This window comes from Alligator mississippiensis, chromosome 1, assembly GCF_030867095.1.
Source record: "Alligator mississippiensis isolate rAllMis1 chromosome 1, rAllMis1, whole genome shotgun sequence".
NCBI classification, from domain to species: domain Eukaryota; kingdom Metazoa; phylum Chordata; order Crocodylia; family Alligatoridae; genus Alligator; species Alligator mississippiensis.
The window spans coordinates 142420919-142444614 of NC_081824.1; the positions used below are offsets into that span (position 1 = coordinate 142420919).

Consider the following 23696-nt stretch of genomic DNA (forward strand, 5'->3'; position numbering starts at 1 on the left):
GAAGTTTAAGGTTGCACACACCTTTGTACATTATGCAGTGCTTCCTGTTGCTTTGCTCACACACAGTTTAAGATAGACTATAAGCAAGCTAATTTACAGAAGCACAAGGTTATTTTTGTTATTGTCATTTTTCTGGTATTATGTATTACTTGTTGTTACTAGCTAAATATTTTTTTCCAAAACTCACAGCCTACAACAGTAAAACACTAGTTACCTTCTACTTGACTGACTTGCGTTTTTTGTCATTCTTGTGAAGTTTTGTTTTTCATATATAGATAGCTGCTGAACAAAATCCCTTTTTTGGACCAATTACTTTTGTCATTCACATTTCACCAAAATAGGAAATGATGTCTATCTATTTTTTTTTAATGTGAGACACACTCTTAGAGTGCTCAGTGCAGTCTTATTGCTCCATAAAATTATTTTATTTTACTCCAAATGTATCTACTCTTTTTTTTTCCCTCTAGGTATCTCTAAGACCCTGTATTTCTAAAGTAACCATTCAGATCTTTTTCCCAAGCAATTCATGGTCAGAGTGCCATAGTTCATCAGCTTAATAAAAACAAAACAAAAAAACCCTTTCTTTCTGTAGCAGGCCATTCACAGTGCCCTTGACTTGGAGCCCAGAGAACTCATTGAAAGTCTTTCCCATGACTTCAGTCAAACCTAGTGATGATAATTCTGAAGGAAACTGGTGTATAAAGTACTGTTGGAGAGTATCATAGCTTTAAAGGGGGAAACTTACTTTTATTTGGGTTTGAAGAAACTTGTTAGCTGAGATGAGCCTCATTGCTTCAGCCTGAAAAAGCAATCCAATAGGGTCAACTAAAATGTAGCAAGAAGCGTCCAAAATAGCAAATCCATTGAACTGACATCTATTTCAACAATTGAACAGAAGTACATGTTGTTCCTTTCTTAGCATTATTAAATCATAGTATTAGGAGAAATAGAGAAAGCAGGTGGTTCAATTAAGTTGCTGTTCTAAGTGATAATGTGCCTGCCACTTCTATAAATAATCAATGGACAGATTTAGATTATAGATGTATTATTGTAATTTAACAAGACCTTACATGCGTTTAAATAAGAATTAAGCAATCAAGCATTGGCTCTGTCGGTTAACACTTCATGCTGCTTAGAGGGACTGCTTCACTCTCAGTCCTGTCTCTTACCGGCAAAGAGTGCTTACGAGTGGTTTTATGTGAAGCCTTTTAAGCCACAGTTGCTGCAGCGGCTCTTCTTAACTATGAACACTGTACAACATTGCCATCTGCTGGTTGTTGTTCCTCATTACAGCCCAGGTAAAAGTCAGTCCAAAAATAAAAGGTATGACCAGGAATTTACAACTCATGAATAATCATACCACTTGTAATAGGCATCTTTGGAACAGACAGAGGAATACAGTCTCTTAGGGAGATTTGTGGTTTTTACAGAAAGAGAGTTCCCAATATAATGATATTTTTGGCTCTGAGGGGTGTCTGCTATGCACCGTGGACTGCTTTGCAAAAGCAACTTTTCAGAACTCTTGGGCTTATATCCTTTGTTTGGCAGCAAGAGAATGGAACACTGTAGTGACTGAATGATGCTATTCATCTCTCTAACATGAACACTATATACGTTCATCCATGTTAGGCAAGGCTGTCTCTCCGAATGAGTGTTGTCATTTGTGGGCAGCTGCGTGCTCTTGAAACAAGTGACAATCTTCTGTCTTATACAGTTAGGTAAGAGCACAAGGGGATGCCTGAAAATTCTCGCAGGGACAACAAAGCATTTGAATGCATCATTCAGTTCACAGCAAAGCAAAGTGACACAATGACAGTCTGTGTGCTTGCGTTGGTAAAGACAAAACACATGTGTGATTTTTGGTGTGTATATTTTTGATAATTTTCCCTGGATACCACATCTTTGTATGACTGCTCTGTTGCATAGCAGTACAATTGAATATCTGATATCCTGTCAATAGGCTAAACCATTGCAAAGGATAAAAGGTTTGGAGAACTTTGAGATGCTTATCAAAACCTAAATTCTAATACAAACATTTTTTGTTTATACCAAACATTAACTGTGACATATTTCACTCTCTGTGTAAGCAGGAAATGTTCAGGCATTATTTATTTGCATAAAATTACTTCATTGCTTAACTTGTTTGAAATTCCTATTAACCTGACCATTGCCAGGGATGGGTGCACATGGTTTTACTTAGAGCAGCTGATATTTCTACCTACACAAATTCCAAAACAAAGGTAATGTTCTTTTTAAAGTCTTCAATATGAATAGTGCAGGCACTTATAAACCCTATGTTTAGCTTATCATATTGTTAGTCCCATGACCATTCACAATGCATAGATAGGCTCATAAGGCAGTCTCTGCAAGATCTGTGTCAGACTGTAGGCTGCCTGAGCCAGGGATTATCTACTACAGTGTTTTGTGCAGTGTCCACCACTATACAACTTCACTTGGGATTTCAGAAAGCCACTGTAATACTACTACTACTACTACTAAGTAACAAATGTTAACACTGCTATTTGTATTAATACACAAGTCCAATAATAAGTTTTGTTAATTTATTAATTGTTTATTAGCTATTAACAATATATTATGGACCTCATTTTTCAGCCTGGGTTTGACCAGGCCTCTCTTTTTGAGTATGAAGTTCTGTGTTCATGTTTAAGTTCATTTAGACATCCAAGTAAACAAATTTTCAGGCTCATTCAGTTGTCTGAACAGCTACAAAGTCTGATTCTAGAAGGACTCAGTACTGACCTAACTCTGCTAACCACTGATGTTAAAAATGAGTGTTTTACCATTGCCTTCAATGAGAGAAGAGTTTTGTCAGTTATGAGCAATTCTCAAAACTTCCGTAATGACTCTAGCAGTCCACACAGTAATTAGCACCCACCGGGTGCAGGAGCAAAAGGAGAGAATAAACCTGACCCTGCATCTTGATAAACTCTCTTTTCCTCCCCCCACCCCCAGCCTGCCCCACCAAACCATATGATTAGAAAGCCCCAATCCTGTAATATGGTGTATGCAGAGCACCCTTGTGTCTGACCAAGCTCAATTTACTTCAGAAGTCCACCCAGATGCATCATTTTGCAGGATCATAGCCCAGATATCCTGACTATTGGAGCCTTGGAAGTATCTGGATTAGCTGTGTATGTCTTCAGAGAAGAAAATAAAGACTACTGAGTATCAATCTCCTTTCTAAAAAGCCTGTCACTAAGGAAGCTAGATACAGATACCTCTCAGGTAAAATGAACACAAAATGCTTAGAAATAATTATCTCTTGCCTCTATGTCTTTAACCGTCTTCTCTATGGTGTTTGCAACCCCAGCATGAGTCATGGTTTCTTTAATCTCTTTCTCTAAAGCTTGTATTTCCTCCCACTTAGCGAGAACTTGACACCTCATACATTCAACCTTCTCTGCCAGGGAGAGTTGTTTCTTTACAGGCATTTTCACTGCAGGGTCATCATGGGTTTCTGGAACTGTAAAAAGGCAGGCGTGGTTAACAGGACAGCATTCGTAAAAAAGAGCAAACTAGCTATATTATGCTAAACTGTTCCAATACCAGTTTGAGAGCCCAAGTAAATTGGCTAGATGCCTATACTTAGAACAATGTCTTTGTTAATTGCACAATATTTTGCTGCGTTTGTTTCAAAGCACGGCTCCCTCCCACCTATCCAGCTGCCCTGCTCATCTGCAAACTTGCTAACCAACCCTGAGAAGCCACATGAGTTCCAAACTGTGCTTCTTATTCCAAGCAATGAGCATCTTTTTCACTCACCAACATCCCAGAGAGAGGTGGCATCAAATTTGCATCTTTGAGTTCAGCAGTTTTCTCCATGATCATACTCAAAATAAGAAATAGCAAACACACCCTATCCGTGATCAAATGTTTTGTAGCCTGCAAAGCACAGGCAAGTTTAAAATGAGAGATTTGCAAAAGACAGTATAGCCATATATAAGGGTTTAAAGAAGATATGGACTGCAAAGTGTTATTGTTGCAGTTAAGGCTCTATATACTCAAGAAACCTGGATCCATATCTTGCCTCAGCCACAGAGTTCTCCTTACCAAATATCTTAAGCCTGCTCTACATGGCACTGTTCTGCCTACAAAGCACAAGGTCTCCTGGCAAAATAAATCTATGTTCTAATTTCAAAGCTCTTATGTGCTGGCAAAACTCCCCCTTAATGCCACCACAGTTACACTATTCCTTCCAGGTAAAAGAAGGTTTCTACTAGGGCTGTGCAAAGCTTCGGTCCGTGGTCCAATCTGGCAGAGATTCGGCCCAATTCGGTGGCTGACTCTCCAAATCTGAATCGAATCAGAGGACCCTTTAATCTCTCTGAATCGATTCAGAGAGATTAAGACAGATTCAGTCATTTGGACATACAGACAGCTTTAAATGATTTTTCTACATACTTCTAGGTAGCAGGGGCTTTGAACCCTGCAGTGCTGGGGCAGATGCAAAGACCCACAGCAGTGCAGGGGGCTCCCCAGCATGCTCAGCAGCAGACCCAGAAGTGGACCAGAAGCATTTCTGGTGCACTTCCTGGTCCACCAGGGAGCACGCTGGGGGGCCCCCCTGCACCCCCCCAGCTCAGAAAATGGTGCTTCTGGGTCTGGAAGGGCACCCGGGATCCCCCTAATACTGATCACCAGGCCAGGGAGGCACTGGGGGGTGCCCAGCATGCTCTCTGACCAACCCAGAAGTGGATCAGAAGTACTTCCAGTCCTCTTCCAGGTTCACTGCCGAGCATGCTGGAGAGCCCCCTGTGCTGCTGTGGGATGCTGCATCTGCCCCAGCACCGCCGTGATCACAGCCGTGCTGCTACCTTAAGATATGTAGAAAAAACTTTAAAAGCTGTGCCTGTGCCCGAATTGCTGATTTGCCGAATCAGCATCGAATTGACAGATTCAGATTTCACCAACTCAAATCAGGGACAGTGATCTGAATCCATGGATTGAATCGCTGTCCCTTATTCGGGCCAAATCAAAATCCTAATCCAGGGGTGGGCAATTATTATGGGTGGAGGGCCACTTAACCAGTTTTGGCAGGCTCTCGAGGGCTGCATGCAGAGCCCCACCCCTTGACAGGTGCCCCACCCTCTGGTCACCATCTTGGGACCAATGTCCCAATGTTTTGGGACCAATGTCCCAGGGCCAGCACCGGCAGGCCCCAAAGCAGGGCACAGGCTGGTAGGGGTCTGTGGAGCTGGGCTGGGCTGCACCAGCAGGGAGAGATGGGAGCTGGCCCGGCTCCATAAAGCCCCTGCTGGCTGGGACCCCATGCTCCTGCCACCTTGCTCTGGGCCCCGCTGTCACTGGCCCCAGGACACTGCTCCAGGCCCCGTGCTCCTGCTGGCTCCCGCACCTGCTCACTCCCAGTGCCCCCCAGCCCTGCAGTACAGGCGGAGGGCAGTGCACAGCCCTGACCCCCTGCTCACTGGCAGGGAAGAAGCTGGTGCTGAGCATGGGAAAAAGTGGCCCCTTGCCCACCCCATGGCTGGTGCTCCCTGATGCAGGCACTCACAGCCCACGCTGGGCTGTCTGGAGCAGGCACAGGCACCCCCAGGCAGGCTGCGAGCAGCTGCAGCACGGGGCACGAGGCATGGGGCAGGGGAGGGGTCACTTTCCCCCCGCCCCTGTGCTCAGCACTACCTTGTAACCCAGCCCCACTGCCAGCCTGGGCCCCGCGCCCATCAGGGCTGCTTGTGGCAACAGCAGCTGTGGCCCCCCCAACTGGCTGCACTGGGCATTGTTTGCCACCAACACCTCTGGGCTGCCCAGCACAAGAGCTCCAGGTGGACAGCAGCAGCCAACAATGCCCAGCATGGCAAGCGGAGAGGTGACAGCTGCTGCCACCAACAGGCAAGCCTGGAGCTGGCATGGAGCCCAGGCTGGGAGCAGGGCCAGGTTACAAGCTAGTGCTGAGCACAGGGAAAAGTGGCCCCTCGCTCACCCTGTGGCCAGCACCCCATGCCGCAGCCACTTGCAGCCCATGTGGGGCTGCCTGTGCCTTCTCCAGACAGCTCTGCATGGGCTGCGAGCACCTGAAGCAAGGAGCACTGACCATGGGGTGGGAGAGGGGCCGCTTTTCCCTGTGCTCAGCACCAGGTTCTTTCCTGCCAGCGAGCAGGGGGTCAGGGCTATGAGCTGCCCCCGGCCTGTACTGCAGGGCTCGGGGGCACTGGGAGTGAGCAGCCAGCGGCCCGCACCAGTGTCCCAGGGCCAGTGCCAGTGGGGCCCAGAACAGGGTGGCAGGAGCGCAGGGTCCCAGCTGGCAGGGGCTCTATGGAGCCAGGCCAACTCCTCCCTCTCCCTGCTGGTGCAGCCCAGCCCAACTCCACAGACCCCTGCCAGCCTGTGCCCTGCTTTGTGCCCCACTGGTGCTAGCCCTGGGACATTGGTCCCAAGATGGTGACCAGGGGTGGGGCACCTGTCAAGGGGTGGGGTTCCCCATGCAGCCCTCAACAGCCTGGCAAAACTGGGTAAGTGGTCCTCTGCCCAAAATAATTGCCCACCCCCACCCCGTTCTACACTGTCAAGCAGCCAGCAGAAGGCAATATGCGAAACATCTTGTTATCTTCTGCCAGCTTTAGCAGTGGCTTCAGCAGCTGATGCCTTTCCAGGGTGCTCATGCTTTCCTGGCACAGCTGCTGCACCAAACCAGATGAATCCACCAGAAATACGCAGATATGTCCAGAGGCTGCCTTTACCTGTTGTTTGCCACCAGAATTCTGGCTGGCAGAAGAGGTAAGTATAGGCAGCAGGGGTGTGCGAAGCTTCAGTCTCTGATTCAATTCGGTGGAAATTCGGCCCAATATGGTGGCCAAATCTCCAAATCCGAATCAAATCAGGAGAGCCTTTAATCTCTCCGATTGAATCAGAACCCTCCAAACCGATTCAGAGGAATTCGAAGATTCAGACATAGATACAGATTTAAATGTTTTTTCTACATACCTCAAGGTAGCAGGCAACTCGTGAATGCTGCAATGCTACGGCGGATGGAGTGTCCCACAGGAGCACAGGAGGTTCCCCAGTGTGCTCAGCAGCGGACTTGGAAGTGGACCAGAAGCATTCTGGTCCACTTCTGGGTCTGCTGGGGAGTGCGGCAGGGGCCCTCCCGCACTCCTGTGGGATGCTTCATCTACCCCAGCATTGCAGCATTCATGAGCCGCCTGCTACCTTGAGGTATGTAGAAAAAACATTTAAATATGTATCTGTGGCCAAATCACTGATTCTCTGAATCCACACTGAATTTTCAGATTTGGATTTGGCTGAATCAAATCAAGGACAGTGATCCAAATCAACTAATTGAATCACTGTCCCCAATTTGGGCCAAATCTGAATCAAATACGGCCTGTTTCGCACACCACTATAGGCAAGTTAGTCTCTCTAGGCCTTATTTTTTCCATCCATCAAATGGGAATTAGTAACACTGCCTTTGTAAGAGCTGTTATTAGAGCTGGGTGTGTAACTGAGTAAATGAGTGAGTGAGTGAGAGAGAGAGTGAGAGAGAGACAGCGTGACAAAGACCATAAAAGTGCCATACTTAGTCATACCAGTAATCCACCTAGCCTAGTATTCTGTCTACAACAGTGGCAAGTCACTGTAGACACTGTAAAGGGAAAATACATGAATGAGACATGTCTCAAGTAAACCAACCCTGTCACCCTCCTTGGCATAACTGATTTAGGAATGTCAGAGGATGCATCCCTGATTGTTGTATTTAATACCTTCCAATAGAGCTGTCATCCATGAATCTGTCTAGTCTTATTTTAAACCTATTTACATATACAACCTCCTGTGGCAATGAATTCCATAAGTAAACTGCACACTGGCTGCATCTACACGTGCAATTAACACATAGCATTAAACTGTGGCACAGTTTGCACCACAGTTTATTGCTCCCGGGCACAGTGTTTCCATGTGTGCCCACAACCACAGCACTCTAAGCTGGGATAAAGCAGCCCTAGCTGTCTGTGGGGGCCTGGGGATTCAGCCTGCCAAACTGGGATTTCTCTATCCTGGCTCAACGCACTATTGAGGGGCTGGCGGGGTTACATAGGTGCTACAGTGCAGGGGTCAGCCAACAGGCTGCCCCCTGCACTGTAGCACCCTCATGCCCCAGCCAGCCCCTGTCACCATCTACATGTGTGTTTTGGTGCATATAACTACTCTGCTGTAGGATAGTACTTGTCCCAGACAGTACTATCCTACAGCAGAGTTAATTAATTTACTGCACCCTAATATGGGCACATGTGTACCCGGTGATGCTTTAATGCAGAGCTAATTAGTCAGCTCCATACTAAAGTGCACATATAGATGCACCCACTGTGTAAAATCTGCCTCCTGCTAAATTCAGTGGGTGTCCCCTAGTTCTTGTATCCTGGAGTTTGGTATATAACAGTTCCCTACTCACTTTATCCACTCTCCTCATGATTTTAAAGACTTCTATTATATCCCCTCTCAGCCTTCTCCTTTCCACACTGAAAAGTTCTAGCCTTCAGTCTTTCCTGAGATACAGCAGAAGAGTGAGTATGTTATTTGCTGGGAAAAAATGCAGTTTTAGGGGGACCAAAACACTTCACAAATTAGGATAAAATTCAGTTAATGGTTTTGGCCAAAAAAGTATAAGATATTTAGGAAAAGTCTAAGTGTTTTGACATCTTCAAAATAAAATGTTTTGAAATGAAAAATTGAAGGGGTTAAAGTGGAGTTAAACAATCAAGAACATTTCATTCAACCTGAATTTTTTCTATTTCTTCTGTGGGATAAAACAAAACGAAAAAAAAGAATCATTTGGGAGCAACTCAATATGAAGTGTTTTCATTTGAACAGTAAGCCCCGCTCCCCTCCACCCCCCAGTCAATTATTCACAGTTCTGTTTTATTATGGGTTTGTACAGTTCCTTGCACATCTTGGCCTCAATCTCATGCCTGGGGCCCTCTCAGCACAACTGTAATAAAAGAGAAGGGGAGAATAAAAACAGTACTTGACTCCTGCTGACTTTGTTTTAATTCCAATTCACCTGAAACTTCCCATACATGCAGTTAAGAAGGTGGGAAAGGGAAGATTAAGGATAACTGGATGAGTATCTTTAAGTTGTAACCCTTTTAAACAAAGTATAAGCACTTCTTTTTAAAAAGGCTTCTAACTCATTTTGTGCAACTCTGTTTTTCAGAAATGTCTCAGCCTTGAAACTTGAGATTGTTTTATCCATTAGCCCTGCAGCATGTCTAGAGCCAAAGATTATTGCTCTACTGGGTTAGCTGAAAGGCTTTGGAATTCAAAGCCTGTACCAGGCTGCAGAAACAACATAGCAGGGCAACTGCATTCCTAGCATATATTTTATGAAGTAAATGGAGCTACATCAGAGAGGAATTTGAGCCACTTTATTTCCTGAGGGATGAAAAAGCAGAAGTTTGTTTGATTATACAACACCTTTCATGCAAAAAGCTTGTTCAGAAGAGTGAGTTTATGTAGTCATATTAATGGCCAGAATATGGCAATGATAACAGCTCACATACAACCTGGAGTAAAATATTGTTTTCTTTATTGAAGAGGAAAGTGTGGGCCAGAGCAATGTTATCTCTTCATCTTTCACTGTGCATTGAACTTAGCTGCCTTAGTTATATCAAGGGCAGAGTAGGCAAAAGGCACCTCTACAGAAAACTTCCAGGAAACAGTTTACTTTGTCTATCTATATAATTTCAGTTTACCAATTAATATGTTCTCACCAGGCTATAAGAAGTAGCAATGCTTTGTGTCTGCATTATGTACAAACTTTTAACAAATGCATAAAATATAAATTTACTGTGCAGTAGAGCTGTGTGAAGCTTCGGTCAACAATTCCATTTGGATTCAGAGATTTGGCCTGATTCAGCGGCTGAATCTCCAAATCCAAATCAAACTGGGAGACCCATTAAAAGGTCCAAATTGAATCCAAAGCAGCTCCTCCAGCTGTGCCTGCCTCTCCGGGGAAGAAGCCCTCATGGCTGCCCTGCCCAGCCCCATCCCCAGCCCGGCCCCAGCCTCCAGGCATTTAAAAAAAAAAAAAAAAAAGATAGATAAAGCCCTGTACTCACCGGCTTTGGCAGCAGTGACTGGAGCCCTCTGAAGGCTCATTGTAGAGCACCCCCCTCCCATGGTATGGGTGCAGCACGGCTCGGTAGGGCACCATGCACTGTCTAGGAGTTGGGGTGGATCCAGGTATCAGCCAAAGCCTGGGACCACTCAGCCCTACCAGCCCCAGCTCCCAGATAGTCCACGGCATCCCACCAAGCCATGCTGTACCCATGTGATGGGGCAGCTGCTGTGCAGGTGCCAAGCAGGGGGAGGGAGAATCCCTCCTCCCCACACTGTGTGAGAGGGCTCTGCCACAAGCCCTCATCGGCCCCAATCATTGCTTCCGCAGCCAGTGAGTGCGGGGCTCTTTTTTTCTTTTTTTTTTTTTTTAAGTGCTGGGAGGCTGGGGCCAGGCGGGGCTGGGCAGAGCAGCCACGGGGGCTACTCCTGCAGCTCCCCCAACCTGGGGAGAGGCAGGCACAGCTGGAGGAGCTGCGAGAGAGCCTGCAGCTGCCCAGCTGTGCCTGCCTCTCCTCAGCGGATCCAAATCTCCAAATCAGCACCGAAACAGCATCAAATCTCCGATTCTGATTTGGCCAAATCAAATGGGGATAGTGATTCAAGTTACTGAATTGAATCATTATCCTCCAAATCAGCCAAATCCAAATCGAATACTTCCCTATTCACACAGGCCTCTTGTGCAGTCATATTTGACATACTAGATTCTAACCCAAAGACATTTTACAGATTTCAGAAATGTCCCAGCTCACCATAAAATAGTCTGCTTTCCTTTTGGAGACTTCTAGATTTACATATTCTTTTCATTTTGGAAACAGCTAAATGGCCTTGCTTCAAAGCCCACTGAAGTCAAGTGGAAACTGATCAAAGGAAATCATTTTTCACTCAACATGTAACACACTTTGTTGTCATGGTTGAGGCCAATAACTTAGTAAGATTACAAAGATAGATTGGAGAGTTATATGGATAACAAGTGTATGCAGAGCTATTCTATTTAATGTTAAAATAGGTTTTGGAAGGGTTATAAAACCTGAAGCTGATTGTTTTAATGGACTCTAACTATTTAGAGGTTAGTAGGAGATCTTCATGAAATATCGTCTTATCCTGTATCTGTCAAAAGAGGATTTCTGGAAATTTCCTTTGAGACCTCTAATGCTATCCAGAGGATGCTGAACAAGATGATCTGTGGGTATGACCCAGTATGGCAATTTCTACATTCCTTAATAAATGGAACATCTCCTACTGACTTTTATGGGCATCATATCAGCCACAGAGCAAAAGAAACATAATAAAAATGTTACTCTATTCCATAAGGGGCCCTATACTCCAGGATGATACCTGGAGAAGAAAGTAAATGAAAGTTAAATGAGGTTGGTTTTTTTTTTATTTCTGTTTTCATTGGTGCACATGCACCCCCTGAGATTGGCAGTGCACCCCCTGAAAAAAAGTGCCATCGATGTTGCCAGTGGTGCCTGCAGACGGTCACCACTTGCTACCCTACCCCCCTTGCTGCCATCACCACCGGCAGCATCTGTGGGCAGTCCCCGATCGCTGCTAGCTGCCGTCGATGCTACCAGCAGCATCTGCAGGTAGTCGTTAATTGCCAGTCAGTGCTTGCCACCCCACCCTCCCCACCACCAACACTGCTGCAGCCACCTGCAGGAGCTCCCCGCTTGCCACCACCATGGCCCTGCCGCCGCTGCCTATGGGAGGTCGCCATGCCCCCACCCCCAGCCTCCAGAGGCACGCATCGTTCATGTCTGTTTTGTTTTGTTTTGTTTTGGCTTAAAAGCTACATCGAATTTTCCAGTGCCCTGAGTCATACTGTGTTCTGTTTTTTAATGTCAATCAGAACTGGATTATTACTTACCTGCCTCTTCCTCAGGAGTTGGACTCACCCACAGTTCAATTTCGAGTTCATTTCTGAGTCTAGAATGGAACAAAAGAAAACAATATGTTAGTGTGATGACAGCCATGCTTTCATTACCATACTATGCACTGGAATTGAGATCATGCAGTGCAAGGAAGCCTGAAGTTCTTATTCATGTGAGGATTCATACAGATGGCCATAGGCCAAATTCTGCTCTGAGTGTTAATCCCAGACTTTGCCTCATTATCCCTGCCCTACTAGGAGTATAGTCTTGATGCATTATTTGACTAGACCTTTGTTCCACGAAAAAGGTATCATGACACTGGCAACTTCCTTTCTGAGAAAACAGATTGTTTCTGGCACTGAAGCAATGACATACATCCCAGCAGCATGTGTGGAGGAGCTAGACATGTGACACTTTGTAAAACCAATCACGTGAGCAATTAGTTTATTGTATACTTCAACTTCCTCACCGACTTTCTGCTTGCTAACTCATCTCTCCTGTACTTCTTAAAATTCTAAGTTTCAGGTAGATGCCATTTAAAAAAAATATAATCAGCCTTGGAAATAAATAGTTCATTCTTCTCACCCTACAAAGAGAATTCCCCTTCCCTCAAAATTACATGAGACCAAAGTTCAAGAGAAGCCAAATATTGTTGTATGTACCAGCTATGCCCTATATACCCATTATGCAGCTATAAATAAAAATGTCACAGTTCTAAATTCTGATAACGAGCACTCCTGCAGGGTTTGAAATGAGAATACCACTAGGATGGAGGCATTCTAAGCATTTATTGAAACACAGGGTTTCTTTTAGCTCTGAAATGTCTCATGGGGATTGACTTCTAGACTGAAAATTGTCACAACATTGGAGTTACATTAGGTCATTTAAAAAAAAGTTTATTATAATTCTCTTGGAACTCTGTTCAGCTGGACTTGTCTTAACAAAAGTACCTTTGCAGATGGAAAAAGAAAAAAGTTTTAGGGTTGCTTTTCTGTAGCATATAAACTAAACACTCTATACAGTAGTATGGTATACAGATCCTACGGTAACCTTCTCAGCCAAATTCATATTGCTAAGACCTTATATCACTCCATCATGTATCCTCTCTCTGTAGGCACATATACACAAGTGTATATTTAGCTACTGTTAATTAGAACCTTATGCTCACCAGCATTTCCTCTATTTTAAATCAGTCTTTACAACACTTCAGTATCTTAACAATTAGAGAATCATAAAAAATATGTTTTGAAAGCATAGTGTAAATGGAGCAAAGTGTACACATGTAATAAACTAAAAAAAACAAAACTTCAAAATAGATTTAAAAGACCTCTTAAGTTATCTTATCCTGACCAACTTGCTCAGATGTAAGAGATAAAAGATGAGTGAGGGAGAAAGTCCATCGGCTTAATCAGCAGCTTCTGAATTCTTGAGGTGGGTGGCAGGGAGTGATGGGTAGGAGCAGAAAAGTTCAGTGGATGTGACTGTTTCAGTGCATATGGGGAGAAAAAAATTAACAGTGTATTCTGTGGGGAGAGGAAAAACAGCTTGTTTCAGATGCATACTTGGAGCATCTACACAGGATGCTACTGCACAGTGGTTACTGCACATTTATTTAGTACTTGTATCATTAAGTACTAAATCAATGCACAGTAACCAGAGTTACTGCTCAGTAGCACTAGCAAACACCTTTATAGTGATGCTACTGCACAGTAGCGTATTAACACTGTTGGTGCTGTGATATGCTACTGCACAGTATTATTCAGCTACTGCACAGTTAGAATCTCATGGAGATGCACCCAAGGAGAACTCCAGAATAGACCACTGACAAGGGTCCTTGGACATTCAGCACACAATCAGACACTCTCAGTAATGTGAGGTATGAACACTTCCATTTACTTTTGCCCCTCAATGCACACAAGCTATTAGAGGTAGATCCAATATAGAAGTGTATTACACTTATAGCACTTACTCTTCATTTCTCTCCAGAGCACTTTTGCTTTTCTTCATAAGAAATTGTACATCTCTCCTGGTCTGTTCTATTTCTTGCCTCTTTGTGGCTCTTTTTTCCATACCTCTTGCCTGAGCCAACAAAGTCTGTGAGATTACATAGACAAGAGTGAAATAGGAGGACATGAACTTTTATAACAGGCAGAAGCAAGAAGCATTCAAAAACGTGTATGTGCTTTTCCCCTTCACTGGATACGCAAGGCCTGGCCTCTTTTTCTTAATCATTTTTAGGTGAAAATCAATCCTGATGGAAGTTTCTAAATGAGGCACTTCACGGGGAAGTGTTAACATTTCCAGTTATGAATCAGAAAAAACTGCTGAACAAGCACCACAATAACCACAGAACTCATTCTAATTCCACGGAGGTTTCAAAAGAGTAGAGGAAAAACTGGTACCAGCACAAGGAAGGACTGACAGCTGTACACATTTCACCCTGCTAACTGAAAAGAACACCACCCAGCTGAAGGCTTGGTTGTGTGGAACATAATTAGGGTGACCCTAAGGAAAACCGGGACATCTGGGATACTACCCACCCCCCCCCCCCCCCCCGCTCAAGTCTGCAGCACTGCTGCAGGCAATGGCAAAGGGCAGTGGGCAGGGGCACGAGTGCAGTCCAGCGGGGAAGTGGACCTGCCTGATGCACCGTGTCACTCAACCTCCCCACTGGACTGCACCCTACAAGCCTGCAATTCTGAGATGCTCATTTTAATTTTTACCAAGCTGCCCAAGACCAGCCTTTGAAACCCAGAACTGTCCTGGGCAAACTGGAACATATGGTCACCCTAGACATAATTCCTTAGATGCTTTGCCACTGCATAGTGTATTGGTGGTGTGAGACAAGGTACAATTTCACTTCTGTCCATGGTGCCAGGTTCACCATTACCTTCCACTGTGATCTCAGCAGATCAGATGTAGTACAAAGCAACACCACAACTCAGTCCAGAAAGCCATTAAGGACAGGAGAGGATGTCCAGGGGTAAAATCCTTATCCCATTAAAATAAATGACAAAATGTCCAGGAGAGAGAGGATTTTCATCCATGGAATTCAAAAAAAAAATCATAAATGTAAAATAAACCTCTAAAAATCAGTACAAACTAGAGCTACAGACTTAACATTTGCTGAGGGAGAAGCTGGGCAATTGTTGACTCCTTTCTATGCTCATTTTGGAACTTTCTGACATGCTGCCTCCTTCCCCGTCTGCTAGGAGTAAGATGTGGCTGGTACAAAAGTTGGTGGAGGTACAGGAAACCCTCACTATTTGCGGGTTCGGCATTTGCGGTTTCAGATATTCACGAATGCCGAACCCGCTTCTTAAATACACTTAAAGAAGCTCCTTGGGAGCTCTGTGCTTGCTGTCTTTGGGCTCCTGCCACTGCTGCCACGCTCTGCCACTGCTGATGCCAGAGTAGCTGTGCCCCCCCAGCCACCAGGGCACTGCATTCACGAATGCAGGAATCACCATTTGCAGGGGATTCAGATTTCACCATTCGCGGGGGATACGAGAACGTATCCCCCACAAATGGTGAGGGTTGCCTGTACTTAAATCAGCTTTATGCTAATAGAGAGTTCCTCTATACAAGAGGAATTCTCCTCCTGCTTTAAGGCTATGCAGCACAATTTGGCCTTACTAGACAGAAGAGTCTGGCTTAGAATATTTACATGGCCCTATGTAACTTCCAGTACAAACACTGAAGTTAACATTTAGATGTTGTGCTTGCCCCAAAAGCCACTGAAGGGGACCTTTCCTTACTTCAACTTCCCTGCTTTTTGTGCCTTAAATATATCATTTTCAAAACATTCCTGTACAGAGCTTCCAAACTGCAGCTTGACAGATATTCAGAATCTTTTCCCTACCATTTGTGAAGGTGATTCTGTATGAAGACGATGTATGCTCACCAGGACCTGGAGTGAAACCACTTAACCGTTTCACAGAGACTACCAATACAAATTAGATGGTGCAGATCCTCACTCACTACCAACTGGGACAGATTCAGACCAGTGAGTTAGTGATAAATAACTCAGAATTTAAATTACAAATGCCACTGAGGCATTCAGTCAGTTCAAATTCCCTTCCCTGACTAAAAAAGAAAATGGAACATATATTAATACAAGACAAACACTCTTCAGTATTAACTTAAAAGCTATAGTCCCCAGGAATGTATATATATTATACACAGTGTATTACATAAAGGTAGTGTGTGAGTGAACAGCTTCAGCATATTCAACTCATGCTATTTTTGATCAACTCTTGTGTTTGTGCCTAAAAATCTATCATCTCAATTTCCATTGCTACTGGTTCTGTAGCCAAAGCTTGTGTAAGTAATAAAGTATAGGGCAAACATTAGATCTTCATATAAAAAATAAGCACAAATCATTGTTAGAGGTTCAAAATGTGGTTATATCATTAGAACTAAATAATCAAGGACTGTACATTTCCAAGTAACTTACATTTCTGTAACATTACAAATGATGAGAGCACACATGTAATCGAAGGAAACTTCCATGCTGGGCACAAGTGAAAAACGACTATTTTTCAAACTTTGAGTCCAAGATACAGTGCCTTGGTGACCTAACTAAGAATTACTACTGACACATGACTATTACCTTGTATTGTGTTGCAGGCAGCGAGTCCAGAAGTATTGCCATGTACAGCTCATATACATTCTAAACAAATAAAGAGGAAATAGGGGATGTCAGCAAACACTCACCACATGGTTTGGTTCAGAGATGACAAAGCCTGGCTTTACTTCATCACCAGAAAATGTGGTCTACAAGCTCAAGATCATTTTCTGCTCTTGTGCATATTTATTTGATTTATATGCCTTCCTTCCCCCCAAAAAAAGGCTCAGAACAGCTTTTAGTAATAGACAGAACAAGATATAAAAGCAACTAGAATAAAATAGGATAACCAAAAGCTCCCTAAACAGCATCCCAGCCTAGCCTTGCTTGCTAAATTATTTCCCAAATAGGAAAGTGTTGCAGTGCTTTAGGAGGATGTCCAAGCTCAGGCTCTGGCAGGTGTCAAGGGAGAGGGTGCTCCAAAGCTGAGAAGAGGCTATACTGAGCCCAGGGCATTCTGCTACCACTGCTGTCATCCCTATCACTATCCATCCACCCCATTCATCATCAGTTCCTCATCTCCCTGCCAGTGCTCCAGGATCTTATTCTATTTTCTGCCTTCTGCCAGCTATTGGGAAGCAGAAGTGCATTTACTGGTCATGTCTACACATGCAACTAAAGCAAAGCAATAAACTCTGGAGCTTACAGCTCTGGACCTTATTGCTCCAGAGTTTATTGCTCCCAGGCATGTCATTTGAACATGCTCTCAGGACCGCAGCATGTTGAGCCAAGTTGGAGCAACTCTGGCAAGCAGGGAGCTTGGGGGATCAGCCTACCAGCCCGGAGCTGCTCTGACCTGGCTCAATGTGCTTTGAAGGGGCTAGCTGGGGCATGAGGGTGCTTCAGTGCTGGGCTAGCCAGCAAGCAGCCCCTGAACTGAAGGATCCTCATGCCTCAGCCAGCCAGGGCAGCATCTACATGTGCACTGCTGCGCACAAAAAACTCCACAGCAGGCTTGTATTTACAAGTACTACCCTGCTATGGAGTTTATTAGTTTCCTGTGCCCCAATAGGGGCACACATGTAGACACCGAGATCTTTACTGTAGAGCAAATTAGTCAGCTCCTCAGGAAACATCTTGTGTTGATACACCCACCCACTGTGTCCAGAACAGAACATGAAACTCAATTTTCTTCACAGTGCTTTTAGATTCTGCTCCATATTGGAGTCTCTATCACAAATGTCCAGCCTAGATCATGCTGTGATAACCCCCAAGAGGTCTCTTACCTTAACTTCCTTCAAAATATCACCAAATATCAAAGAGCTGTTGCAAATATCCTCAAACACATCCCTGAAGACTTTCAGGTATTTGAAATGGGGCCAATCGCAATCACAGATTTGCTGGAGATCCTATAGGAAAACCAGGATTGAGAACTACAGCATACATGCGTTGGATGTTGTCATAGGCAATCTAGGATTTTGAAAAGGAAGGGGTGCAGGGACTGTAATTTATGCTATAGGGGTGGCTATGAACCTGCTCCCAGAGCTGCCTTTCCCTGCCTCCCCCCCTGCCAATCCCTCCACAGTGAATAGACAAGCAGCCTGGGAATTTTTGGAGTCCCTGAAGCAGGTATGAATTCCCCTGCTCATACCACCCCCTCCCTCCAGCACTCAGTAGCACCTCCCCTTCTGTCCCCTCTCCAGCAGGGTTTGCCCAGGGCACCCACCTGCTGCCACTACCTGACCCAGGGGTGACCAGAGCCTCAGAGCTGCTCCTAACCCACTCCAGCCAAGGGCTGCAGGCAGCAGATGCGCAAGGTGTTGGGTTCAAAGGGTCAGCTGGGGACAGTGGCACAGTAGATGGGCTCCCCCTTCCTGTGCCTTCCCCTTGCCCATATGGGACATATAGGGGCACAGCTGCTGTGCCACAGCTGCCTAGGCTCCACAGAGGACTCTGGCATTTGGGGGCAGCAGGGAACCAAAGCTATCATCTTGTACAGCTACACAGGTCCACCCCTGGATGTAGTTGCCACCTGGTTCTAGATGGCACAGGTCAAAAACAGTGATCTCAGTCCACAAAAGTACTCACAGGGCACGTCTACATGTGCACATTTGCTGCACAGGAACTAAAATTACTGTGCAGTAACCGAAAATTACTGTGCAGTACAGGAACATGTCTACACATGCATGCCCATAGTGCACAGTGAATATGACAATTTACGGCAACTTGAGTGTAAGTTTGACACCTGCATCATGGAGGTATAAAATTTACACCCAATTGCATCTTCATCACCATCCAAATATCTACGTGACTTCAACAAATCTAACCAATTCACAGGTTCTGAGAATCTAGCCCTAAGAATCCCTCATTTCATTCCTTACAGAAAATTGGTAGCCCAGGGAGTGGGAAAAATAAGGTAGTCATTGCCAAGGAATATAACCTTTATAAGGGTATATTTTGTGACTGTTGACATAGATAGCCCTTCCAAATCTTACATGTTAGGGTTGGAAAAAGATCTAGCAGGTCATCTACTCCATCCTGGATGCCTTTAAGTCGGCAGGCCCAGATGGGCTCCATCCGAGGGTGCTGAAGGCACTGGCCGACGTCATTGCAGAGCCACTGGCGGGAATATTCGAATGTTCGTGGCGCACGGGCCAATTCCCGGAGGACTGGAAAAGGGCTAACGTGGTCCCCATTTTCAAAAAGGGGAGGAAGGAGGACCCGGGCAACTATAGGCCGGTCAGTCTCACCTCCATCCTTGGTAAAGTATTTGAAAAAATTATCAAGGCTCACATTTGTGAGAGCCCGGCAGGACAAATTATGCTGAGGGGAAACCAGCATGGATTTGTGGCGGGCAGATCGTGCCTGACCAACCTAGTCTCTTTCTATGACCAGGTTACGAAACGCCTGGACACAGGAGGAGGGGTGGATGTCGTATACCTGGACTTCAGGAAGGCCTTCGATACGGTATCCCACCCCATACTGGTGAACAAATTAAGAGGCTGTGATGTGGATGACTGCACAGTCCGGTGGGTGGCGAATTGGCTAGAGGGTCGCACCCAAAGAGTCGTGGTAGATGGGTCGGTCTCGACCTGGAAGGGTGTGGGCAGTGGGGTCCCGCAGGGCTCGGTCCTTGGACCGATACTCTTTAATGTCTTCATCAGCGACTTGGACGTGGGAGTGAAATGTACTTTGTCCAAGTTTGCAGATGACACAAAGCTATGGGGAGAAGTGGACACGCCGGAGGGCAGGGAACAGCTGCAGGCAGACCTGGATAGGCTGGACAAGTGGGCAGAAAACAACAGGATGCAGTTCAACAAGGAGAAATGCAAAGTGCTGCACCTAGGGAGGAAAAATGTCCAGCACACCTACAGCCTAGGGAATGACCTGCTGGGTGGCACAGAGGTGGAAAGGGATCTTGGAGTCCTAGTGGACTCCAAGATGAACATGAGTTGGCAGTGTGACGAAGCCATCAGAAAAGCCAATGGCACTTTATCGTGCATCAGCAGATGCATGACGAATAGGTCCAGGGAGGTGATACTTCCCCTCTATAGGGCGTTGGTCAGACCGCAGTTGGAGTACTGCGTGCAATTCTGGGCGCCACACTTCAAGAAGGATGCGGATAACCTGGAGAGGGTACAGCGAAGGGCAACTCGTATGGTCAAGGGCCTGCAGACCACGCCCTACGAGGAGAGACTAGTGAAACTGGACCTTTTCAGCCTCCGCAAGAGAAGGTTGAGAGGCGACCTTGTGGCTGCCTATAAGTTCATCAAGGGGGCACAGAAGGGAATTGGTGAGGATTTATTCACCAAGGTGCCCCCAGGGGTTACAAGAAATAATGGCCACAAGCTAGCAGAGAGCAGATTTAGACTGGACATTAGGAAGAACTTCTTCACAGTTCGAGTGGCCAAGGTCTGGAACGGGCTCCCAAGGGAGGTGGTGCTCTCCCCTACCCTGGGGGTCTTCAAGAGGAGGTTAGACGAGTATCTAGCTGGGGTCATTTAGACCCAGCACTCTTTCCTGCTTATGCAGGGGGTCGGACTTGATGATCTATTGAGGTCCCTTCCGACCCTAACATCTATGAATCTATGAATCCTCTCCTCCTTACTTATAGCTTATTTCTTCTCATCCATATTCAGATGATAACATGATACATATACACCTCATAAATAAAGTTTTAAAGGAAAAAATTTCAGATGTGATCAAAGACCAAAGTTTGTTTGTACAGCTGGCTAGCATACACTTCATTACAGCTAAAGCAAGGTTTTTGAAAAAATAAAGGTGCAAAAAGCAATTGACTTTGTTCTGGGACTTGTTTTTTGTTGTTTTTGGGGGTTTTGTTTTTGGGGGTTTTGTTTTTTGTTTTTTTTTACATTTTTCAAAGAATTGTACATAGAAAAGTAGGTCTGGAAGGATCATCCCAGTTGAAATTATCCCATGCAAGTGCTTGTCTAACTTATTCCTAAACCTCCACAAACAACGTTGTTACACAGCTTGCTCAAAGATACTAAGAATGCTCTAATCTACCACAAGTAAAGCAGAGAGAAATATTAGCATTTTTAATGCAAAATGTATTTTAACGGATTAATTGTGGTTTTATTGCCATGGGAAGAGTTATTATTGCCTTTATACTATGAATAACCTGTAAGCCCTTCATTTCAAATGATGACAAACCTCTTTTAGTCACAGCTGTGCCCAATTCACAATGATGTAATGTCTCTGATTTATTCTGTTGACAATGTGACCACCTTTTCCTGCCAGTAAATTTCTTTTTAATACAACTGATATAATAGAGTTTCAGGCAAGGTTGGCATTCAGAATAAGGCATCAATACTATTTCTAGGCATCTTAAAGTAATGTCAGGCCTATCTATAATCAGGCAGCTACTAGAAGGCTAGTATTCATTCCTTTCCATACTGTTCTCTTACCTCAGCCTGGTGACCCGTGTGGATAAAACTGGAGGAAAAAGCAACTCAGAATCAATACATCAATGGTCAGAAACAACTAAGCAGTATGAAGTCCCACTGAACCATCGCTAGAACACTCTATCAGTAGGGGACTTTCCTTAGAGACCTCTGAAACCTCTTACCTGAGCATACAGTAATTAGTGTTGGCAGACTTGTGTGCAACAAAGCAAACAGGAATGTATTTGGTAGCCATGTTGGTCTGAGAGAGAGCAAACAAAATTCTGTACTGCAGCAGAGAATCTGTGCTTCATTCTCAGATCTACACAGAAATAGGACATGTTTAATCAAAGCCTATTTTGGAGAGGGGGACAACCTGCATTGAAGGCTGGATGCAAGCCGGCTGGCCCTATCACCAACCAAACTTTCTTCCTCTTCAAGCTGAGTTACAGTGCCCAGCTGCAGTCATCCAGTGAACAAGTTCCACAGCTATAGCCCAGAGCAAATCATAGTAAGCAATCAATTTGTCAGCCACTAATCTCAGACACAACAGCATGAACTGAAGAGCAATACCACTCTCAGCCAACATGCAAGGCTCCAAAGAAAGATCCCATGTCATTCACGGTCAAATAAATAGATACTTCCAGGTCATTAACCTATGGCTGCTTCATGGCCAACAACACATTTGTCCTCCTTGCCCATCATGGCAAGGATCAAGGGACCCTACTCCCTGGAAAAATGACTCTCTCACATGCTGATTGCCACATATTTCCCTGCCAGAGCAGTATTAACTAGGCATTAGCACTGAAAAACAATTCTAATTGGTTGCCCCAGTAAGAACCAAGAGGTCCTTTCCAGCTTTAATTTCTATTAATTGAATATCTTAATTTCTCTCCCTGGAGATAAAGTATGGCTGTCTCATCACAATGATGCGATTTGTCGTCGCTCACGTTGGGGACTTTTTCCCCACTGCTCTGGTAATTGGGTAATTTAGACACTTTTCCTTACCTTAGCCAACTTCCTTTCATGCTGCTCTGATGCTTTGCTCCCGGTGAAGTCATTCTCTAGCAGATCATGCTTTCCAATAATATCCCTCTGGAAGCGTAGAAACTTGTTAAACTGATCGGTTCTAGTCAGACCCGCCAAGTATGAAGGCATAAACTGGTATTTGTCCTTGGCAACTTCAGCAAAACATTGTCGGCTGTTCTTAACTGGCCTGTGTTTCAGCACTTTCATCTCTGGTACACCTAACTCTTCTTTTTTAAGTGGCAAACGGAGTCTGTTAGTTCCATCCTGTATTTTGTTTTTAATATCTTTCGAATGCATTTCCAATAGACTGGAAACTAATGAGGTATTTACTGGGACACTGCCCAGGGGTGGCTGAGGGCATCTGTAAGTAGAAGAGGCAGATTTGAACCATGCTGAAACCAGTGTGGGGCTGGAGAAGACTTCAGCTGAAGTGTGTTTTATCTTCCTGGCTGTTTCACTTTGGGCTGGCAATAGATTTTTTTTAGTCACATGTGTTGTCTTCCTGGCACTGTCCCAGTAGCCTTGTTTTAATTTCCTTTGGGGCTTATAAAGCTTGTCAAGGTTTAAGTGCCCTGATGTGTAAAGTTGAACTTCAGTTCTGTGGGCCTTTTCCACACCATCCAAAAGGTATGCAAGGCTCCTTCCTTGCTTGCTGTCTGCCATGGAAAAACTGACCGTTGCAGCACAGATTAGGGTAGAGAGGAAAGAAAGGAAAATAGCTGAGTTTTAGTTTAGAGAAATGTTTAACACAAACCTAACCTGTTCTAGTTTGATTATAGCATATTGTAAGAAGAGCTGGTCAGACACTTTTTAACTAAATGTTTTTCATCAGAAGATGTTTTTCATCGACTCAAAAATGATTTAAGGGAAATGATAATAAAGGATTTTTCTGTTTTGAAAGAAAAGGTTTTAAATAGTCTTGAATTTGAAAAAACAAACAAACAGATTTTTCCATCATGTTTAACTGAAAAAAAATCATTTTTAGTTCAAAGAGACCATTTTCTGAAATGAACTTATAGTGAAGAGTAACACATGCACACACACACACATCCACAACTTTTTTATTTGAAACGATCCTTTGGGCACAAAGCAAGACAATCCCCGAGCAAGGCAAAAGAGGGAAAGGGGCCAGGAGGCTTCCATGGCTGACCAGAGAAATCCAGGGCAGCCTAAGGGCCAAAAGGGGAGCACATAAAAAGTGGAAACAGGGTGAGATCACTAAAGATGAATATA

General features: G+C 44.6%; 1 protein-coding gene across 2 annotated transcripts in view; it reads right to left on the reverse strand.

Annotated features, from left to right (window-relative positions):
- PDE10A (phosphodiesterase 10A) overlaps positions 1 to 23696 on the reverse strand; it is a 355946-nt gene that overhangs the window by 12733 nt on the left and 319517 nt on the right. Inside the window, exons 22-28 of one of the 2 annotated variants that reach the window (XM_059714794.1) lie at positions 22443 to 23133; positions 17817 to 17939; positions 16576 to 16635; positions 13933 to 14057; positions 11960 to 12018; positions 3288 to 3484; positions 746 to 799 (exon numbers count right to left, since the gene is read on the reverse strand). In XM_059714794.1, the coding sequence (XP_059570777.1) occupies positions 746 to 799; positions 3288 to 3484; positions 11960 to 12018; positions 13933 to 14057; positions 16576 to 16635; positions 17817 to 17939; positions 22443 to 23133 (1309 nt within the window). Of the gene's footprint in view, positions 1 to 745; positions 800 to 3287; positions 3485 to 11959; positions 12019 to 13932; positions 14058 to 16575; positions 16636 to 17816; positions 17940 to 22442; positions 23134 to 23696 lie in introns of those variants that run through there. The other variant, XM_059714803.1, reaches the window with a different exon arrangement.